At 45.3% G+C, this 20,671-nt stretch overlaps 2 protein-coding genes across 3 annotated transcripts; both read right to left on the bottom strand.

Moving 5' to 3' along the window:
- Positions 1-267: 267 nt before the first annotated feature.
- Positions 268-8,421, bottom strand: hsd17b2 (hydroxysteroid (17-beta) dehydrogenase 2). 2 transcript variants are annotated; one of them, XM_056387113.1, is made up of 5 exons: positions 7,312-8,420; positions 4,772-4,984; positions 4,088-4,273; positions 2,668-2,805; positions 268-1,117 (listed from the first exon to the last, which is right to left on the bottom strand). In XM_056387113.1, exons 1-5 carry the CDS (start codon positions 7,562-7,564, stop codon positions 768-770), a joined length of 1,140 nt encoding a protein of 379 aa, XP_056243088.1. In that variant the 5' UTR covers positions 7,565-8,420; the 3' UTR covers positions 268-767. The 2 variants fall into 2 exon arrangements, with proteins under 2 accessions (XP_056243088.1, XP_056243089.1); XM_056387114.1 differs by lacking the exon at positions 2,668-2,805 and having other exon boundaries at positions 7,312-8,421.
- Positions 8,422-8,648: 227 nt separating this feature from the next.
- On the bottom strand, positions 8,649-20,547 carry gpia (glucose-6-phosphate isomerase a). The gene is made up of 18 exons (XM_056387108.1): positions 20,288-20,547; positions 18,117-18,207; positions 17,075-17,143; positions 16,051-16,170; positions 15,792-15,875; positions 14,863-15,009; positions 14,703-14,774; positions 14,555-14,599; positions 13,347-13,400; positions 13,061-13,121; positions 12,542-12,585; positions 12,212-12,364; positions 11,597-11,726; positions 10,773-10,849; positions 10,370-10,498; positions 10,098-10,173; positions 9,607-9,673; positions 8,649-9,043 (listed from the first exon to the last, which is right to left on the bottom strand). The coding sequence occupies exons 1-18, from the start codon at positions 20,404-20,406 to the stop codon at positions 8,920-8,922; spliced, it is 1,662 nt and encodes a 553-aa protein (XP_056243083.1). The 5' UTR covers positions 20,407-20,547; the 3' UTR covers positions 8,649-8,919.
- Positions 20,548-20,671: the final 124 nt, after the last annotated feature.

Below are 20,671 nucleotides of genomic sequence, written 5' to 3'. Positions count from 1 at the left end.
GGCGAGCATACGCTACTGTTAGCATTAATACCACAGCTGGGCATCTTGACCTAAGGCTAACCCAAGGCTAATTAATTTGCTAGCTAATTAACTAGCTAAGTTAACAAGCCAGGTATGATGAGACACTGATATCTGCTAATTAGTGCTAACTTATAAATCAAATAATAACGTCTCGTCTGGATTTAGGACTCGATGTTTGTCTCACGTTTCATGTCGTCCCGTCTCCCTGTCCTCGTTCTCACTTAGTAAAAGAAAAGACAAAAAAGATTCCTTTGAAAAACAATTTAATGAAAACGAGTTTTCTGTTGGTTTGTCCAGATCAATGATCTTTAGCTTAGCATCTCTGTTAGCATATCATTGTATCGTCACGTCACACTCATTTAGCAGCAGCAGGTCAGAAAATGTTTCTTCATGGAACTTTTCATACAAGAACAACAGTCACATCATCAGTGCTGGTGCATTCAAGTCCTGTAGGAAACTCCAGCTGCAAGTCTTTGAAACTGATGCAACAAACCAGATTTTCTCTGTGTGTCGTCAGTGTTTGATCTGTGTTCAGCAGCAGCAGCTGGTCTCAGTCTGATCTGACACGATGACTACTTTTATTTTGATAGAATGAATGTTCCACATCCTGTTTGTATCTGAACACGGGATTTCTACTGTGTAAAATCTACTGACTGCACCAGACTCCGGTTCAGGCCTGTGTGGGGTGGTTCTGGTCCTGCAGACATCTGAGACCACCTGGATGGTGATCAGAACATGGACTCTGGTCAGCTGTGTCCGCCCCCCCTCAGTCCTGCTGGTTCACACTCAGTGTGTTTGAGGAAGGTCGTGGCGATGAGGTCGAACACGGCGGTGGGACAGTGACGGTGGAGGAACGGCAGCAGCCACCCCATCTGTCCGGGGGTGTACAGGGGTCTGGGACGGACCGACAGCAGAGCGTGACACATCTCGTCCACCACGGGGGACAGGTCCTCGGCGCACTGCTGGGACATCCTGGACAGACTGCTGGGAAGGGATGAGACATACACCTCCCCATAATCCTCTCTGGCCTCAGAGGACAGAGCGGCGAGGATCTCGTCTCTGTAGCGACGGGCGTCGTCATCGGTCCCAAAGATATCTGAGAGGACAGACACACAGACCAGAGACCTGGTTGAGCTGGTCCTGACAGTGACTCTGATCAATGAGCTGATTATTGGTAATATCTACATACAGTGTAGTTTACACTTCATTTTCTTATTGAGGGTTTATAGGAAAAAATAAGTTTTAATATGCTGCAGTTTGTCACAGTTACAGCTGAGATGGACTTAAATCAGTCACCAAATATTAAATCAGTCACCAAATATTAAATCAGTCACCAAATATTCTCCACATGTTGGTAAAAGATGTTTTCGATTTTATTTATTTCATTTTAAATATGCTTCAGCTCTGAGATCAAGGCCGACTGTCACACCTTTCAGCAACAGCTAAAAGTGATTTAAGAGATTCAGACAGAAAACACGAGACAACAGGAAACAAGTTCATGTGATTAAAGAGGAAAATAGAAAAAATTACCTAAAATAAAACATAATTCAGGAGGAGAGAAATGATGCAGTGCAGCACATGAATAAATATCCCCACGTTTAATTTAACAAAAGTCAAACGGAACTGTGATTAACTATGTTTTAACATCAGGACTGTCAACAAGAGTCAGACATGAAGACTAAAATAAAACAGAAATAAAGGAAGAGAGAAATTTAAAAAAAGAAGTAGTAAATAGAAAAAGAACAAAAAAGGAAAAAGGAAAAGCTACAGACACAAACACAGACACAAACAGACACAAATACAGACACAGACACAAACGCAAACACAGACACAAACACAAACACAGACACAGACACAGACACAAACACAGACACAGACACAGACACAAACACAGACACAGACACAAACACAGACACAGACACAGACACAAACACAGACACAAACACAGACACAAACACAGACACAAACACAGACACAAACACAAACACAGACACAGACACAGACACAAACACAGACACAGACACAAACACAGACACAAACACAGACACAAACACAGACACAGACACAGACACAGACACAAACACAGACACAAACACAGACACAAACACAGACACAGACACAGACACAGACACAAACACAGACACAGACACAGACACAAACACAGACACAAACACAGACACAAACACAGACACAGACACAAACACAAACACAGACACAAACACAGACAGACACAAACACAAACACAGACACAAACACAGACACAGACACAGACACAGACACAAACACAGACACAAACACAGACACAGACACAAACACAGACAGACACAAACACAAACACAGACACAAACACAGACACAGACACAGACACAGACACAAACACAGACACAGACACAAACACAGACACAGACACAAACACAAACACAGACACAAACACAGACACAGACACAGACACAGACACAAACACAGACACAAACACAGACACAGACACAAACACAAACGCAAATACAAACCTCGGCTCAGTTCAAAGCCACAAACTCAAAGACAGGATCAGTTTAACTGTGGATCTCAATCAGCTCTCTGTGTCTTCTATAAACTCTGTCAGGTGATAAACACCTGGATGATGTCATTCAGTGAAGTCCCACCTACTTGTTCTGAAGCCTGCAGGTTGGATCACGGACACTTTGACCCCCCACACTGATAACTCCATCCTCAGCACCTCAGAGAAAACCCTTAGAGCCGCTTTAGACGCTCCGTAAGAAGCAAACAGAGGCATCGGTACCTCACCTGCAGGAGAACCAGGGTCACAACCACCACACTGTTAATACCAGACCGTACACCGTCACTGTTAATACACCGTCACTGTTAATACACCGTCACTGTTAATACACCGTCACTGTTTACACACCGTCACTGTTTACACACCGTCACTGTTTATACACCGTCACTGTTTACACACCGTCACTGTTTACACACCGTCACTGTTTATACACCGTCACTGTTAATACACGTCACTGTTTATACACCGTCACTGTTAATACACGTCACTGTTAATACACCGTCACTGTTAATACACCGTCACTGTTAATACACCGTCACAGTTCACACACCGTCACTGTTAATACACCGTCACTGTTTATACACCGTCACTGTTAATACACCGTCACTGTTTATACACCGTCACTGTTTATACACCGTCACTGTTAATACACCGTCACTGTTAATACACGTCACTGTTAATACACCGTCACTGTTAATACACGTCACTGTTAATACACCGTCACTGTTTACACACCGTCACTGTTAATACACCGTCACTGTTAATACACCGTCACTGTTTATACACCGTCACTGTTTATACACCGTCACTGTTAATACACCGTCACTGTTAATACACCGTCACAGTTTATACACCGTCACTGTTAATACACCGTCACTGTTCACACACCGTCACTGTTAATACACCGTCACTGTTTACACACCGTCACTGTTAATACACCGTCACTGTTTATACACCGTCACTGTTAATACACCGTCACTGTTTATACACCGTCACTGTTAATACACCGTCACTGTTCACACACCGTCACTGTTAATACACCGTCACTGTTTACACACCGTCACTGTTAATACACCGTCACTGTTCACACACCGTCACTGTTAATACACCGTCACTGTTTATACACCGTCACTGTTAATACACCGTCACTGTTTATACACCGTCACTGTTCACACACCGTCACTGTTTATACACCGTCACTGTTTATACACCGTCACTGTTTACACACCGTCACTGTTAATACACCGTCACTGTTTATACACCGTCACTGTTCACACACCGTCACTGTTCACACACCGTCACTGTTTATACACGTCACTGTTTATACACCGTCACTCTGTTCATACATCGTCACTGTTTATACATCGTCACTGTTTATACACCGTCACTCTGTTAAAACACCGTCAGTCTGTCAAAACACTGTCACAGGTAAAGTTGTACAGGTAGGTCTTACTCCACCTGAGACCTTCTGTGACCTGGTGATTTGTGGGTTGCGGTGGGGGACGTTACCTGCCATGCTGGACACATTGACGATGCGTCCTCTGGAGCACCTCAGGAGAGGGAGGAACACCTGACACATGTTGACAGCTGACAGGAAGTTCACCTCCATACAGCGTCTGCATGCCACCATGGGCTGGAGCTCTGCATCCGCCGGGCAGTGAAGGATCCCTGCGTTATTCACCAGACCCCACAGACCTGCAGGGGCAGCATGGTTACCATGGTTGCCAGTTTACAGCTAATGTTGGTTATTGACTCAAACTGGACGAGACCAGATGAAGAGACCACAGGCCAGTTGCACAAAACACCTTAAGTTAAGATTTCCTTAAGATAAAAACAGTTGCAGAAAACACCCTTAAGTCCTCTCCTTAAGGTTTCCTTAAAGTGTTCCCTTAAGTAATTCAGGTTTTCTCATTATCTTAGTCTACTTAAGGAATCACTTAAAGTCAGTTAAGCTGTTGCACAAAAAACCTTAGAGACCAAACTAAGGGAAAAACTAAAGGTACATCTCAGGAGAGTGTACTAATGGCATCTAATCAACAGTCTCCATGGAAACAGTCTCATTTTTCTGCTGTAAAATGTCTTAGCTTTTCCTTAACTAAGGAAACCCTTCAAGAGATTCTGTGCAACAGCCTTAAGTAACTCCCTCAGCTAAGGAGAGGAGGGTCAGGTGGGTGAGGAGCAGCTCAGACTCACCTGTGTGTCCCACCTGAGTGCAGATGTACCTGTGAACCGTCTCTACCTGGGTGCTGTCGGTCACGTCCAGCTGCAGCACCTGCAGGTTCTCAGATCCTCGCTCTCTGAGTCGCTGAGCTCCGCCTCCGTTCACATCCAGCATACCTGCGAACACCTGCACCCCCATCTCACTGAGCTGCTCCGCAAGGGCGTGGCCAAACCCAGAGTCACACCCTGAGAGGAACCAACAATCATGACATCACAACATGATTACATCACATCACAACATGATAACATCACAATATGATAACATCGAAACATAATTTCATCATGACATCACAACATCATGACACGACCAGTGGCTCCATGTTTGACCTGCAGGTTGAAGGTTCTGATGTCATTACTGAACTTTCACCAACAGAACAGAAACATTATCAGATGTTACATCAGTTCAGACCGAGGCGCTTTATCCAAGCGGATCTGGAGTATATGAAGAAACATCTGTTCTTATTTTCCAGATGTGGTGACTGAGGATCCTGGAGACCTTCAGTCCTGGTTTGGTGGTGTCTGTGAGGGGACGACAGCCTGGCTCAGGGGTTAAAGGTCACTGAGGGTGGGTCTGGTCTGGACAGTCCCTGAGAACACGCCCTGGTATGTTGTCAGGACCTGCAGAAGTCTGCTGGGTCGAGACTCAGGACATGGACCTCACAGATTCAGAGTCCAGTTTCAGGTCTGGTTTCTGTTTTAATGAGTCACAGTATCGTCAGCTGTTTGATCACATGTTGTAAAGAGACAGTCACTTATCTCCTCTTCAAACATGGAGGACAGTCTGAGTCTTTATCAAAGATCTTCAGCTCCATCCTGTTTTTCCTGTCAGAGCCGTTCAGAGACGTCAACGTGTCTCCAACAACGACAACAACGACAACAACAACACGTTCATGCAGTTACATTAGAAAGTGCTGAAATGGAATAAACCCCAACACACTGTAAACATCTGTTCTCTGATAACTCTGGGACAAAATAGAAACATAAAGGAGTTTGAATGTAACTGTTTTTATTAGGAAGTGATTTCGGTTTGTTTTCTTCATGTGATCTCAGCGTCCTGTTCGAGCACAGATGAGCTCACTTCTCTGAACCAACCAATCCAACTGGAGTTTGAAATATTTTTGATCCATTTTTTATATAAATTATGATCCACAAAATCAAATTTGGATGACAGATGAAGAGATGCCTCTTCTTCTTAGTGGAGGAAACACAGTGAAGTCTGTGCAGCTAACGTCTACACAATGATTTCAAGTGATCAGAGATGGTGACTCACTGACAGAGACCAGGCAGACTGTTAGCACAGCTGCTGCTGATGCACCAAAATAAAATCCAACATTGACTCAGACACGATCCACTCAGCTGTTCACTGTCTGTCTGGATCTAGTTTCACTTGGTGACAAACAAATAACAGAAGAAGAAGCTCATGTATCCTGTTTATCTGATGGGACTCAGGTTAGCATCAACGCTAACACCTGGAGTGTGTGTCTCAGTGTGTGTGTTTGTGTGTCTCAGTGTGTGTGTGTGTCTCAGTGTGTGTGTTTGTGTGTATCAGTGTGTGTGTCTCAGTGTGTGTGTTTGTGTGTCTCAGTGTGTGTGTGTGTCTCAGTGTGTGTTTGCGTGTCTCAGTATGTGTGTCTCAGTGTGTGTGTGTGTATGTGCGTGTTTGCGTGTCTCAGTGTGTGTGTGTATGTGTGTCTCAGTGTGTGTGTATGTGTGTCTCAGTGTGTGTGTATGTGTGTCTCAGTGTGTGTGTGTATGTGTGTCTCAGTGTGTGTGTGTTTGCGTGTCTCAGTCTGTGTGTCTCAGTGTGTCTCAGTGTGTGTCTCAGTGTGTGTGTCTCAGTGTGTGTCTCAGTGTGTGTGTCTCAGTGTGTGTGTGTGTGTCTCAGTGTGAGTGTATGTGTGTCTCAGTGTGTGTGTATGTGTGTCTCAGTGTGTGTGTATGTGTGTCTCAGTGTGTGTGTTTGCGTGTCTCAATGTGTGTGTCTCAGTGAGTGTGTCTCAGTGTGTGTGTGTTTGCGTGTCTCAGTCTGTGTGTCTCAGTGTGTCTCAGTGTGTGTCTCAGTGTGTGTGTCTCAGTGTGTCTCAGTGTGTGTGTCTCAGTGTGTGTGTCTCAGTGTGTGTGTATGTGCGTGTTTGCGTTTCTCAGTGTGTGTGTCTCAGTGTGTGTGTGTTTGCGTGTCTCAGTCTGTGTGTGTATGTCTCAGTGTGTGTCTCAGTGTGTGTGTGTTTGCGTGTCTCAGTCTGTGTGTGTATGTCTCAGTGTGTGTCTCAGTGTGTGTGTCTCAGTGTGTGTGTCTCAGTGTGTGTGTCTCAGTGTGTGTGTATGTGCGTGTTTGCGTTTCTCAGTGTGTGTGTCTCAGTGTGTGTGTGTTTGCGTGTCTCAGTCTGTGTGTGTGTGTCTCAGTGTGTGTCTCAGTGTGTGTGTGTTTGCGTGTCTCAGTCTGTGTGTGTATGTCTCAGTGTGTGTCTCAGTGTGTGTGTCTCAGTGTGTGTGTCTCAGTGTGTGCGTCTCACCTGTGATCAGCACCGCTCTGCTCTTCGCTGGCAGCAGCTCATTTCTCCTGCTCACACAGATCAGATGGAGGCTGCAGGTGAGGAGGACCCCCCCACACAGAACCGGAGAAACAGTGAAACACAGAGAAGCCCCCAGGGCCCCGACCAGTGCCCCCCGCCTGCACCCAGCATGGCGGCCCCGTCTGAACCTCCAGAGTAGAGTGAGGACGTAGAGAGCTGCAGCTCCGACGCTGAAGCAGCAGCAAACCTCCATCCTCTGACACTGAACCACCTCCACCCACTGATACCATCACACAGGCCACGCCCCCTCCCAGCCACCTGCACACAGGTATGTCAGCCTCCTCTGAAACCTGTTGGTCGTGACAGTTGACACAGTGACTGCACCTGCCCCCCCCCCCCCCGAGATACAGATCACTCGCACACCTGCATCCGTTTCACTGTTTCCAGATCAGTGACTTTAAACTTCAGCAGAAAATAAAACCTGGTTTCTACGGTCTCTTTGATGTCACTGTGTTTTATTCATATTTATATATTATATTTATACTAATATTAACATTCATATTAATATTCATATATATTTATATTCTGTATCTCAGAAAAAGAATCAGTTATGTCTGAATTTATAAATAATAATATAATAAAAATATGCAAATAAATAAAATAATAAAAGTCATTTGTAACTTTCAGAAAAAAGATTTACTCTGAACTTCTCATGTTATTTTGTTTTTTGCCAACTGATGATTAGGACTCAAACTAGTCAATTATTGAGCTAATGATTGATTCATTATCTATTGATTTGTCAGTTACTATGACAAATAAAAGAAACTGTTTGGCTTCAATAAATAACTTCTGATTATCAATTATCACAATTATTGGCTGATGTTCTGTTAACTGTGTGTGTGTGTGTGTGTGTGTGGAGGAGCAGCTGATTGGTCCGCTGTCTACCCGCTCTCACTGCTGAGTTGGTTAGTTAGTTAGTTAGTTAGTTAGTTGGTTAGGCCGTTCACCCTGATGCCAAATCTCTTTACAATGTGTTTTAACTTCAACATCAATCAGTGAATTCATCAAACACGTTCTGATAATCAATTAATCAATTAATAATAATAATGATAATCAAATCAAACCTTTGATGATTTTCTTTATGAAACTAAACTGAATATTTTAGGTTTTGAACATGTTACTTAAGGAAATATATTTGATTGTTTCTGACGTCTTCTGGACAAAATGATCAATCAGGTCGATGATCAGCAGATGAACTGATAGAGATCAATAACAGAGGCGATGGTTTCCTCTCATCACATTCGTCATCTCCGCACAATCAAAACAACACAAAACAATTCAGTGACAAACAGGGCTTTTATTTTGAAGTCAGTGCTGACTGTGATAAAGGGGGGGGGTTGGGGGTGTGTTGTTGTCACCTACAGTAACACCTGCACAGGTCACAGCGACTCGACCCGTCCTCTCAGATCAATTCTCTTTTCAAGGGAAACATGTTGACAGACATAAAGTGCTCATTCCCGCGGCTCGGACACGATTCAGCCAATGAGAGAGGACTACAGGGGCGGGTGGGGGTGGGTCCAGCAGAGGAGCAGGAGGAGGAGTCAGGACTCAGGCGAAGTTCTTCTTCAGGAAGCTGATGAGGCCGTTGGTGGACGAGTCGTGGGAGGTGACCTCCGAGGCGTCCTGCAGCTCCGGCTCGATCTTCTTCGCCAGCTGCTTCCCCAGCTCCACCCTGTCAGCAGGGAACAGGTCAGTTCTGGACCAGGTCTACTGGACCAGGTCTACTGGACCAGAACCAGGACCAGGACCAGATCTACAGGACCTGCAGGTCTGAGCTAAGACCTCAAACAAGGTCCAGGTGTCTGTTCCTCAGTCACAAACTATTTTAAATCGACTCTGACTTTTTAAGACTCTACACTTCCTGAACATTTTTCACATTAAAAGCCTCCAAATAACGGGAAGCCTGGAATGCTTTTAATGTGAAAAACTCACAGGAAGTGTTGAGTCTCAGTGGCAGCAGGTTAAAATGGAGAAGTGAGTCACATGACTGGAAATCAACATTAGACTGACAACAACAAGAATAACAATAATAATAATGATAATTATAATAATAATAATAGTCACTGTTTCCATAGATTTAACAAAAAGTTTTAGAAAAGTCCACTTCTGTTTTTAAGAGTCTAAAAAAATTAAAACTCCAGGTCCACTTAATAACTTTATCTGCAGCTTTCATCTAGACAGATAAAAGATGAGGGACTTTTAACATCTGTACAGGTGTGTGTGTGTGTGTCTCACCCCCACTGGTCGTAGCTGTTGATGTCCCACATGACGCCCTGAACAAAGATCTTGTGTTCGTACATGGCTGAAAAATAAAAATAGATGTAAATAAAACTCAGTGGATGAATCCGAGAAAAGTTTCTGGGATGGAAGAAAACCGGTTTTAACGGCACCATTGAACTAAACAGCTGGCACAGACAGATGTGCATGTGTTGAGTTCCTGCTGTACGTTAGTGTTTGATCTCATTGTGACAAACATCAAACATCATCATCACACAGCTGCTTGTGTCAGGTAGGTCCACCTGTCTCACACCTGTCTGCTCCTCTGACTCTGTTCCTGGACTGGAAATCTGAACTGAGGTCATACCAAACAGGAAGTGAAGTCATGTGACTTGTGTGGAGGCGCTGTGCCGCCCTTTAGTGGCCGTCAGACGACACGTCTGTCTGTAAACTCAGCTGACTACGGAGGTGTCTGCACTCTTCTTCTATGGTGTGCTCCCAGTACTCACCGACCAGAGCTCCCAGTATGAATGGAGTCAGCTTCTTAAAAACGATGGAGTTGCTCGGCTTGTTTCCCTGGAAGACCTGGAGACAGGAGAAGAGACCAGAGGACGGGTTCTGGGTCATTTCCTCTTTTCTCTGTGAAGGTTAATTCAGTGTTTCTCTAACGACCAAGACTTTGATGCACCTGCTGAGTGACGCACCTGCTGAGTGACGCACCTGCTGAGTGACGCACCTGCTGAGTGACGCTGTAAAGAGCCAAACTCTACAGCAGATTTACCTTGTGAGGCAGCAGCTTCTCCAGAGCGTCCCCCTTCAGGCCGCCGGCCTCCAGCTCCTTACGAGCCTCGGCCGAAGTCTTTCCCTTCATCAGAGCTTCTGTCTGAGCCAGGAAGTTCGCCACCAGGATCTGAAACAGAGTCAGCCAATCAGCATCCAGGAAACTGAACTGTGATCAGATTAATCCAATAATCAGACAGGAAGTGTGACGGAGGGGCAAATTAAACATTTGTCTTTTTTTTTTTTCCAGGATCAGAAGAAAAGAAGAAAAAGAAAATCTCTCTCTCTCTCTCCTAAAAGACTTGCCTTTCAGGGCAAATATAAATCAAACAAAGATGGCGGCTGCAGGAGTCTCAAACCTGTGTCAGCACAACATTTGGACAGGGGGGTCCAGTGGGCGTTACCTTGTGGTGGAGGTTGTCTCTGATTGGATGCTGAGACTGGGCAGGAATGAGGAAGTCAGCAGGAATCATACGAGTACCTGAGGGGAGAAAAGAAGTCGTTTAACCCTTCACTGACCAGATCATTAGTGTCCTCAGGGGGAGGAGTCTGACTCAAACCAGGAAGTGTCCAGCAGGGGGCAGCAGTCAGTGAGAGTCAGGTCTGCACGCTCATCACTGTGGTTTAATTAATTCAAGATTAAAATAGAGTCTGAGGGCAGAGAGCGTCTGGAGAGGAGTCAACTACGACTCCCAAGGTGCATTTCACTGACAAACAGCCAATCACAGAGCCACACATCATCAGTCAGCTGAGGTTAAAGATTCACCTGTGGAGAAAACAGATTTTATCATACGACACATTGTGTGTGTGTGTGTGTGTGTGTGTTGGTGTGTGTGTGTGTGGGTGTGTGTCTCTGTGTGTGTGTCTCTGTGTGTGTGTGTGTGTCTCTGTGTGTGTGTGTGTGTGTGTGTGTGTCTCTGTGTGTGTGTGTCTGTGTGTGTGTGTCTCTGTGTGTGTGTGTGTCTCTGTGTGTGTGTGTGTGTGTGTGTGTGTCTGTGTGTGTGTGTGTCTCTGTGTGTGTGTGTGTCAGGTTGTGTCTGTGTGTGTGTGTGTGTGTGTGTGTGTGTGTGTGTCTGTGTGTGTGTGTGTCTCTGTGTGTGTGTGTGTCTGTGTGTGTGTGTGTCTCTGTGTGTGTGTGTGTCAGGTTGTGTCTGTGTGTGTGTGTGTGTCAGGTTGTGTGTGTGTGTCTCTGTGTGTGTGTGTCTCTGTGTGTGTGTGTGTGTGAGACCTTGGTGGATCAGCTGGTAGAAGGCGTGCTGTCCGTTGGTCCCCGGCTCCCCCCACACGATGGGGCCGGTGTGGTAGTTGACGCGGGCGCCGTCTTTGGTGATGTACTTCCCGTTTGACTCCATGTCGCCCTGAGGAGCCGACACACACTCTCTGTTAGTCACTGACGTTTTCCCGCTCACGGACGACTCTGATCAATGTTGGTTACATAAAGGGTTAATTGCTCAGCAGGACGAGCTCAGGTTTCCATGGCAACTGATGTGACAGAGTATTTTAATATCTGATTTATGTTAAAGGTTTATACTGAAGGTGTAACAGCTTCACCAATCACAGCTCACACACACACACACAGACACACACTCTCACACACACACACACACACACACACACACAGACACACACACACACACACACACACACACACACACACACAGACACACACACTCTCACACACACACACACACACACACACACACACACACACACACACACACACACACACACACACACCCAACAGAGATACTGCAGTGTCAGGAACATTTTCGAGCCTCCTCCCTCTGAACAGTTGGCCCCGCCTCCCCCTCCTGGCCCCGCCCTCCGCCCCGCCCCCCCTGACCTGTTGGAAGTAGGCGGCGAAGCGGTGCATGTACTGGTCGTAGGGCAGCATGGCGTGAGTCTCAGCCTGGAAGAAGTTGATGTACCAGACTCCGAGAAGAGCCAATAGGACGGGGACGTTCTTCTCCAGGGGGGCGCTGCGGAAATGGTTGTCCTGCAAGGGGGGGGGGGGGCACGTTAAACACACACACACTGAGAAATATGGCCAACACATTTTTATCAGGTTAATAATCTCAAATAAACACTGAACGATCCGTCAGCTGAGCGTTATATTGTGACTGATGAAGGAAGTTCACCGAGAACAGGAAGCAGAAGAAGAAACATTCTTTACCATCCAGTGAGCTCCCGCCAGCAGCTGCTCGAAGTTCTCAAAGCCTGAAACACAGACGAGGTCAGAGGTCAGATAAAGATAAAGATAAAAACTAAATAGAAAGAAAAATCTAAGAGAAAGAACTAAAACTGAATGTTAACGATCAAAGACTCAAATGAGGGTCTCAAAGCCTGACCCTGTGACCCCCCTGTCACCCCCCCTTCAACCCCCCCCCCCCCCCCCGTCAACCCGTCACCCCCCCAACATAATTATATTTTTATCTTTTTTTGTTACGTATTCATGGAGTTTTTGGAAAATACAGCTCCCATAATGCTTTGAGGGATGTAAACAGGAAGTATGATGTTGCCGTGATGCAACATTCACATGATTCAACATTAATCACATGATCACTTTAAACAGACGAGACGTGACTTCAGCAGAAATCCTGATAAGACAGCTGATAAACAATAATCAATACATCAGAGATCAATACGCGGCCCTGGTCTGAGCAGAGGTGATGAGCGGTCACAGCAGACGTACCTACGTGCAGAGCGATGGACAGACCGATGGCTGACCACAGTGAGTAACGACCTCCAACCCACTGAAACATGACATCACACAGTCACTCCACCAATCAGAGGCAACGACAGTTATCCAGGTTAAAAGCTGCGTTCACAAGCTGCGTTCAGGTTAGTGTTAGATTATGTTTCAGAGGCAGGAGGGTGAAGTTCAGCTTCACCAACCTGTCTCTCTCACACACACACACACACACACACACACACACACACACACACACACACACACACACACACACACACACACTTACATCCCAGAACTCGAACATGTTCGCTGTGTCGATGCCAAAATCCTTGACTTTAGCCTGAAGAGGAAGAGGAGACGTTACTCATCAAACACACACAGGCCATTTCACCCTAACCAGGTAACAAACATCTGATCACAGACTTAAAGGTGCTATATGTAAGGTTTTAGCTAATGTTAGCATTAGCTGCTGTTCACCAGAAGAAACGTGAGTTCAGCATCAAACTTCTTTCATATAAACGTCAGTGAAAACTCTTCTGCTTCCATTTCTGTCACAGACTGACTCACTATCAGCTGCTACTGAACAGGGCGGGGCTAGCTGGTTAGCATGCTAACTTATTTCTTCACATTCTGGTGATAATTTTAATTCATTTCAGAAGGTTTTAAACTAAAATCTTTACATTTAGCACCTTTAACATGTTTGAGATGAAGATACTGTGAACATGACGCTGCGTGTCGAACTAGAGAGGATGTGTCGTCTATATCGTATAATTAATGCTGTCAGTCAAATTATCTTTCATTTTTTCATAGTTTTGTGTCTTTTGTCAAATGAATCAAACTCAGACACGAGAAGCAGGTGGAGAGAGTCTGTAACAGCTGGACAGATGTGAACTAACAGTTGCACTTAACTGATGGTGAAACAGCCTCATATTATCATGTGTGTTATTAACATGACATCAATATTTCATCTTTTAAATAAAGATCATTGTTAATATAGAGACAGGAGCCTAGTTTAAAGTCTGAGCTAAATCCACCTGCTTAACTTCATTTGCATATATTTGCATATGTAAATGAGAAGCTTATAACAGAAGAACTGTAGAGCCAAAATGCATGAGACCTCCTCTGAAACGTGACACAGACATTTCATAACAATAACTAGGATATACTTTATACAAGAACAATCATCATGTCTCTTCTACATGTGGTCAGCCACTCGAGTGTCGAGCTTCAGGATCTAATATGACGGGAGCTGTGGACTGAAAGGAAAACTGGAGAATGTGCTTGAACTGTTGTGAACAGGAACTCAGACAGATGTTTCTGTACAAACAGCTGCAGAGACAGAGAGAGGAAAATGAAGACGTTCAGCACGAGAGTCAGAGACACCGTGTCCTCCTGTCTCTGTGGAGCTGGAAGTTTCCTCCCTGTCGTCCAGCTGAAGCTCAGTCACGTTACTGAGCAGCAGCTTTAACGCGTCGGAGACGGACAGGAACTTACTGCGTTGGTGGACAGAGCCACGAAATGTTTGGCGACAGCAGATTTCTGTGGACGACAGGAAGAGACAACATGAGGACGATGGACGAGACATTTGTCTCAGAGATAGCCGACCTCTGACCTCTGACCTGCAGAGACAAAACACACTCACGTCATTGGCCGTCTTCAGGAGCCAGTCTCTGGCAGACTCTGCGTTGGTGATGGTCTCCTGAGTGGTGAAGGTCTGCAAGAGGTCAAACAACACAGAGTGAGTCCAGAGGATAAGCTCACACACACACACACACACACACACACAGAGGGGGTGTGGTCACCTTGGAGGCGATGATGAAGAGCGTGGTCTCTGCGTTGAGCTGGGCGAGCGTCTTGGCCATGTGAGTCCCGTCGATGTTGGAGACGAACCAAACGTTTGGTCCACCAGCTGAGTACGGCTTCAGAGCCTCTGTCACCATCAGAGGGCCCTGAACGCACCACACACACACACACACCAGTTACCACATCTGCCCCTCCCTCATGATGAAAACAGTGAAGAACTGTGTTTTCTCTCTGTGACATGACCCTGTACACACATCTGTACACACACCTGTACACACACCTGTACACACACCTGTACTGCTCTCAGTGAGACCACTTGACTAATTAAAGATGAATTATCTGACCTGGTGTCTCTGCACTGACCCGCCTGACAGTGAAACATGAACTCTGTTTTATCTGCTGCACCTTGAACCCGTTGCATCACAGCTGCTCACGAGCACAGGTGAGCCTCTGCTGCAGGTTCATCAGACTCTAACGACTCATTAACAGATTCATTAGGAAAATTATCAGCAGATTGATCAGTTTGTTTCTTGCTGCTCGGCCTTTAGTCTCTGATCTTTCCAGGTGATTTTAGATTCAGTGGCTGAAACAAATGGAAACGTTCAAACATCAGTGAATTTAAACCAGTTTCTGCTGATTGTTGTGAACAGTCAGAAATATATTTTTATTTTTGCTCATTAACCACAAGACTGATGTTCCAACTCACTTCCTTTACATCAGAGTTCAAACGTCTCTGTTGCATCTTATTAAATGTTCTCGTCTCCCTCTGGATCATTCTTCTTCTCTTGTTTTATTTCACACTTTTTAAATCTACTCGTCTTTTTATATTGTGTGTGTTTCTTGAAGTAAACAGGATCAGAAGTGTGTGTGTGTGTGTGTGTGTGTGTGTGTGTGTGTGTGTGTGTGTGTGTGTGTGTTGGACCCTCACCAGGTCAGAGCCCCCGATGCCGATGTTCACCACGTCAGTGATGCTTTTCCCACTGAAGCCTTTCCAGTCACCACTGCGAACTTTCTGTAAACACACACACACACACACACACACAACACACACACACAGCTTTATTCCACTGTGGTGACAACTGCATAATCACACACTCTTTCACTCACACTCACACACACACACACACACACACACACACACACAACACACACACACACACACACACACACACACACACACTACATACGTGACAGAAGGCCTTCATCTTGTCCAGCACCCGGTTCACCTCCGGCATCACGTCTTTACCGTCCACGTTGATCGGCGTGTTGGAGCGATTACGCAGAGCAATATGGAGCACAGCACGACCCTGCATACACACACACACACACACGCACATGCACACGCACACACACACGCACACATATAAGACACACTTATGGACCTGTGTCACACACTCCTGAGGGAATAATCAGCAGCACTTTTATTATTTAAAGGAAAAGAATAAATAAAAAAAGACAATGAAATCATCTTCAGCTGCAGATACAAACACACAAACATCTGAATAAATACAGAGAATAAAAACTGATCACATCAACATTTTTAACATTTCAACCTTTGTTTTTGTTTTAAATCAAATAATTCATGTAATCACTAATTAATCCTTCATTTAATCTGCTCCTTCTGTTTGTCTTCACTGATCAATACATGTCTGCACAAACTGCACCGTCACTGCTGTTACACAACACACACACACACACACACACACACACACACACACACACACAGGTCCAGTCACCATGAGTCTGCAGTCTCTGTAAATCTGTCTGTTCTGTTAGTGTTAATAAAGTTTGATGATTTGACAGTGAGGCTGGAAACAGGAAGTCAGCTGTGATTGTACTGGATCTGAACTGTGTTCACTGACCTGGTTTAAAAGAACCGCACTTATACAGAGCACATTCACTGACTGACACACACACACACACACACACACATACACACACACACACACACACACACACACACACACACACACACACACACACACACATTTTGCCCGAGGAGCCGGGAATCAAACCAGCGACGTCCTGATTAGTGGACGATGACGAGTGGAAACAGAGAGTTTGAGAAGCGCAGGTTTAGTTAAAGCTTCTAGGGACAGAGCTGAGTCAGCGCTCTGTCCGACTGACCCTGCAGAATCACCCTGGTACCGGTCCACAGCCCAGAGGTTTGGCCTCTGCAGGGAGGGACAGGGGGAAATGTGGGAGCGTTACCTCGGTGAAGTTGATCTTCTCTCCGGAGAACATCTTGTCCCGGGCGTCCTCCACCCCCCGGGACTTGGCCTGTGAACATCAGACGACATTAGTCTGATTATTACAGCAACAGAGAGAGTGACACAACTTCTTTCTTCAGTCCTTCCTTTGTGCTGTGAGGAGGAAGTGGAGGTCGCTGAGTGTATTACCACATTCCCACACGCTAACACAACGCTGCAGGACAAAGCCCACACAGGCTGGAGATATGTCTTTCTCTTTCAAAATAAAGTGCTGCAACCTTCCTGCTTCACTAGATTCTTGAGCAACAGAGTTCAGATCAGGGCATCAGGAAATAACTGATTCTGCTATCAGCAGACAAATAAAAGACTTTTATCTACTTTACTTTTTAAACTTGTGAAATGAAGAACATGTGAGCGGCAGGAGGGGAAGTTCAGCAGGACGCCATGTTCACTGACCACTATGAGCCCACAGTCTCACAACAAAACAGCTGTAAGGAAAAAGCAGCTTTGAACCAATCACATTAATCAATAATTATTCCACTCTGCTTTTGTGAACATGTAAGCTTCTGCTAACACATTCAGACTAATCTGTAGCTGCTAACGTGTTAGCTGCTAACATGTTCACAGGTCTGAGTAATCAGACTGGATAAGAATATGATACAATTATTTTCTTCTTTGTCTTAAATTTAGGACCATCATGCATCATTCTCAGAGTTTTTGACCAGTTAAAGACACCTGATAATACAGCCCAGACCTCACCTGTAACCCCACCCACACCTGCAGTAAAACAGCAGCATGTTGTGCAGCTGTCACAGCTGATTAACATCTGGCAGGATGACAATCATCAGTTCATGTGGAGAGACTTAAGAGAAGCTCAGGCTGCGTTAGTATGAGCTGAGGGGCTTAAGGTTGATTAGAGGAGACAGTCACTGTACAGGCTGTGTGTGTGTGTGTGTGTGTGTGTGTTGTGTGTGTGTGTGTGTGTGTGTGTGTGTGTGTGTTGTTTCAAAATAAAAGACTGTCCAGGGAGCGGGGTATTTTACCATGGTGAACAGCATGGCCATGACGTCCTGGTTGATGAGGTTCTTGGAGTAGTCCAGCAGGATTTCTCCATCGTCTGTGTCCAGAGTGGTGCTGTCCAACAGTCAGAGACATTTAGCACATGAAGACAAAACAATGTCAACTAAACCAATAATCGATCGACAGGAGATCCAGCTTCTCAATGTTTAATCATTTCTAAGAGTTTTGGGCAAAACGAGACTTTAGATTAGAGGACGTCAGCTGTGGGAAACTGTCATGGCCGCTCTTCACTGTTTCCTGACACTTAAACTCAACAGTTAATTAATAAAACAAACTTACAGATGAATTAATGAAAATGATCTCCCACTTCAGGTGGAACTGCTTGTTTTATTCCACAGTGATCTAATATTAATTATGTTATTTTTTGTGTGTTTTTGTTCAAAATTGTACTACAATATATTTTATTATTAAAACAGTTGCAGTTCTGTTTAAAACCACCAGATTCAATGAGGATTATGGAGACACTCATGAGTACACACAGTACTGTGGACTCTTATACAACATGTACCTCCAGTCTCTGCTCCTCCTCAGGCACAACACATCTGTTAAGTATACACTGATGGACACACACCTGTTAATGCATGATACTAATAATAATAATAATCTGTCCATTTTAAATAATAAGGTGTTAATCACTAATCCAGGGCTGTGTATGAGGCGTGTCTGCTGAAGACTGGATTAACTGTCCAGGCTGCAGTCTGTACTCTGCCCTGCAGTACCACCAGTGCTGGTGCTTTACTTTACTTTACATTCATTTACGTTACATTGGTTTACATTACTTTACATCGGTTTACATTAGTCTATTTTACATTAGTTTACATTACTTTACGCTACATTACGTAACATTAGTTTACATTACTTTACGCTACATTACGTAACATTAGTTTACATTACTTTATGTTACATTGGTTTACATTACTTTACATTGGTTTACATTAGTCTATTTTACATTAGTTTACATTACTTTACGCTACATTGCGTTACATAATGCAAGTTTACGTTAGTTTACATTACGTTACATTACGTTACATTAGTCTCCAGTCGTTTCCTCGCTGCCTCCGGGTGAGTCCCGCTGTTCGGGCTCAGGGAGGATGTGCTGGATCGCACGTAGCCACCGTGAGTCAACGGAGCGGACAGCCACCGTTAACCCGCCTCATTCACACCTTTACACCGCCTCCTTATCAAGCCGGCGGCCGCTGTTTGTGATAAGACGGTTCACGGTGAGAATGGAGCCGCTTCACGGTCACTACGTGCTGTGGTTTAGACGGAAAACAGCGGAACAACACGCGGCGTCCATTATCGGACACTGCACCAACAGGTTGCTGTCAGTGTTAGCTTCAGTTAGCCTACATGGAGCCACGGCTACACATCGTCCCCACCGCTTATTAAACATCATTCTCCGCAGTTTGACTTTGATTCACAATCTGTTCAAAGGTGGAGATGTTTCTCATATGTGATTAAAACTCCACCCAGTTTCAAACGGGGTTTGGAGCAGTTTCATCACCGTGAGTAATGATGAACGACGGGTTAAAATGAGGTTTAAGATAGCGTTAGCCACGTAATCAAACGTCATTTATCATATGAAACACAACCAGACGATATAAAGAAATGTTCAGTTGTTCACACTGATTTTATTAAACATTGTGAAGCTTTAGGAAGCTAATCTGAGACACGGAAATCTCACCAGAGCTAGCAAGACACCGCTGTCCGATAATGGATACAGTGGTATTAGCGCGCCAGCTAATATCAGCCATGTTATTTAACTGACTGTCGGTTGTTTTCACCGATTAACGACAGACAGGTGAAGGTTTTCACCGACACGTGGAGCCGCTGTGACCGGGGACGTTATGAACCTGCGGCGGAGGAAGAACCGACGGGGCCGATGACCTTCATACAGGCGGAGGATTCACGACCCACCGCGGAGCCCGGAAACACGGAGGGTTACATCACACTGATCAACACTGATAACTGATAATCGATCTGATCATCAAACTGTCAGATGAGTGTTATGTTACAGAGATTACACCTGTGCTTTACTGAGGGTTCTGCAGGAGGCCACTGGGAGCTGACCCCCCCCCCAGCTCCCATCATGTCCAGTGCACCCCCCTGTTGAATGCACCTGTCTCCGTCTCACCTGAAGCTGCTGAATCTGTCCTTGTCTCCGTCAAACATGTCCCTCATGTTGAGGCTCCCGGCGTTAGCCTTGTACCACTGCTCCAGCTTCTGGTAGTTGGGGTCGTTGGTTAGCGCCATACTGGTGCTGGTACTGGTGATACTGGTGGTACTGGTGAGTGTGGTGTTGCTCCAACCTCAGCGGCGGTGGACTGGTCCCGGTGTGGTGATGTGGAGGATCGGATGAGGAGATGGGGCAGCTGACAGGAGCTAACACGGTTAGCTCAGTCTGCACCAATGACATCAGGCCTCACCCCGCCCCGCTGCTCTAACCCCGCCCACCGTCAGAGTCACTGATGCTGGGACTGAACGTGAGTATGGAGGGAGGCTGGTGCCAAAAATACAC

Source organism: Seriola aureovittata, chromosome 10 (genome assembly GCF_021018895.1).
Source record: "Seriola aureovittata isolate HTS-2021-v1 ecotype China chromosome 10, ASM2101889v1, whole genome shotgun sequence".
Classification (NCBI taxonomy): Eukaryota; Metazoa; Chordata; class Actinopteri; order Carangiformes; family Carangidae; genus Seriola; species Seriola aureovittata.
Note: the sequence above shows the minus strand (reverse complement) of the source record. Positions and strands in the feature narration are given on the sequence as shown.

Coding starts and splice junctions, on each gene's coding strand:
- hsd17b2 (XM_056387113.1), bottom strand. CDS start 7,564: ATGGAGGTTTGCTGCTGCTTCAGCGTCGGAGCTGCAGCTCTCTACGTC. Junction 4,985..7,311: donor CAGAGCGGTGCTGATCACAG/GTGAGACGCACA, acceptor GGTTCCTCTCAG/GGTGTGACTCTGGGTTTGGC. Junction 2,806..4,087: donor CAATGTGTCCAGCATGGCAG/GTAACGTCCCCC, acceptor GTTCTCCTGCAG/GTGAGGTACCGATGCCTCTG.
- gpia (XM_056387108.1), bottom strand. CDS start 20,406: ATGGCGCTAACCAACGACCCCAACTACCAGAAGCTGGAGCAGTGGTAC. Junction 13,122..13,346: donor ACATGTTCGAGTTCTGGGAT/GTAAGTGTGTGT, acceptor GTCATGTTTCAG/TGGGTTGGAGGTCGTTACTC. Junction 12,365..12,541: donor TGGCGGGAGCTCACTGGATG/GTAAAGAATGTT, acceptor CCCCCCTTGCAG/GACAACCATTTCCGCAGCGC.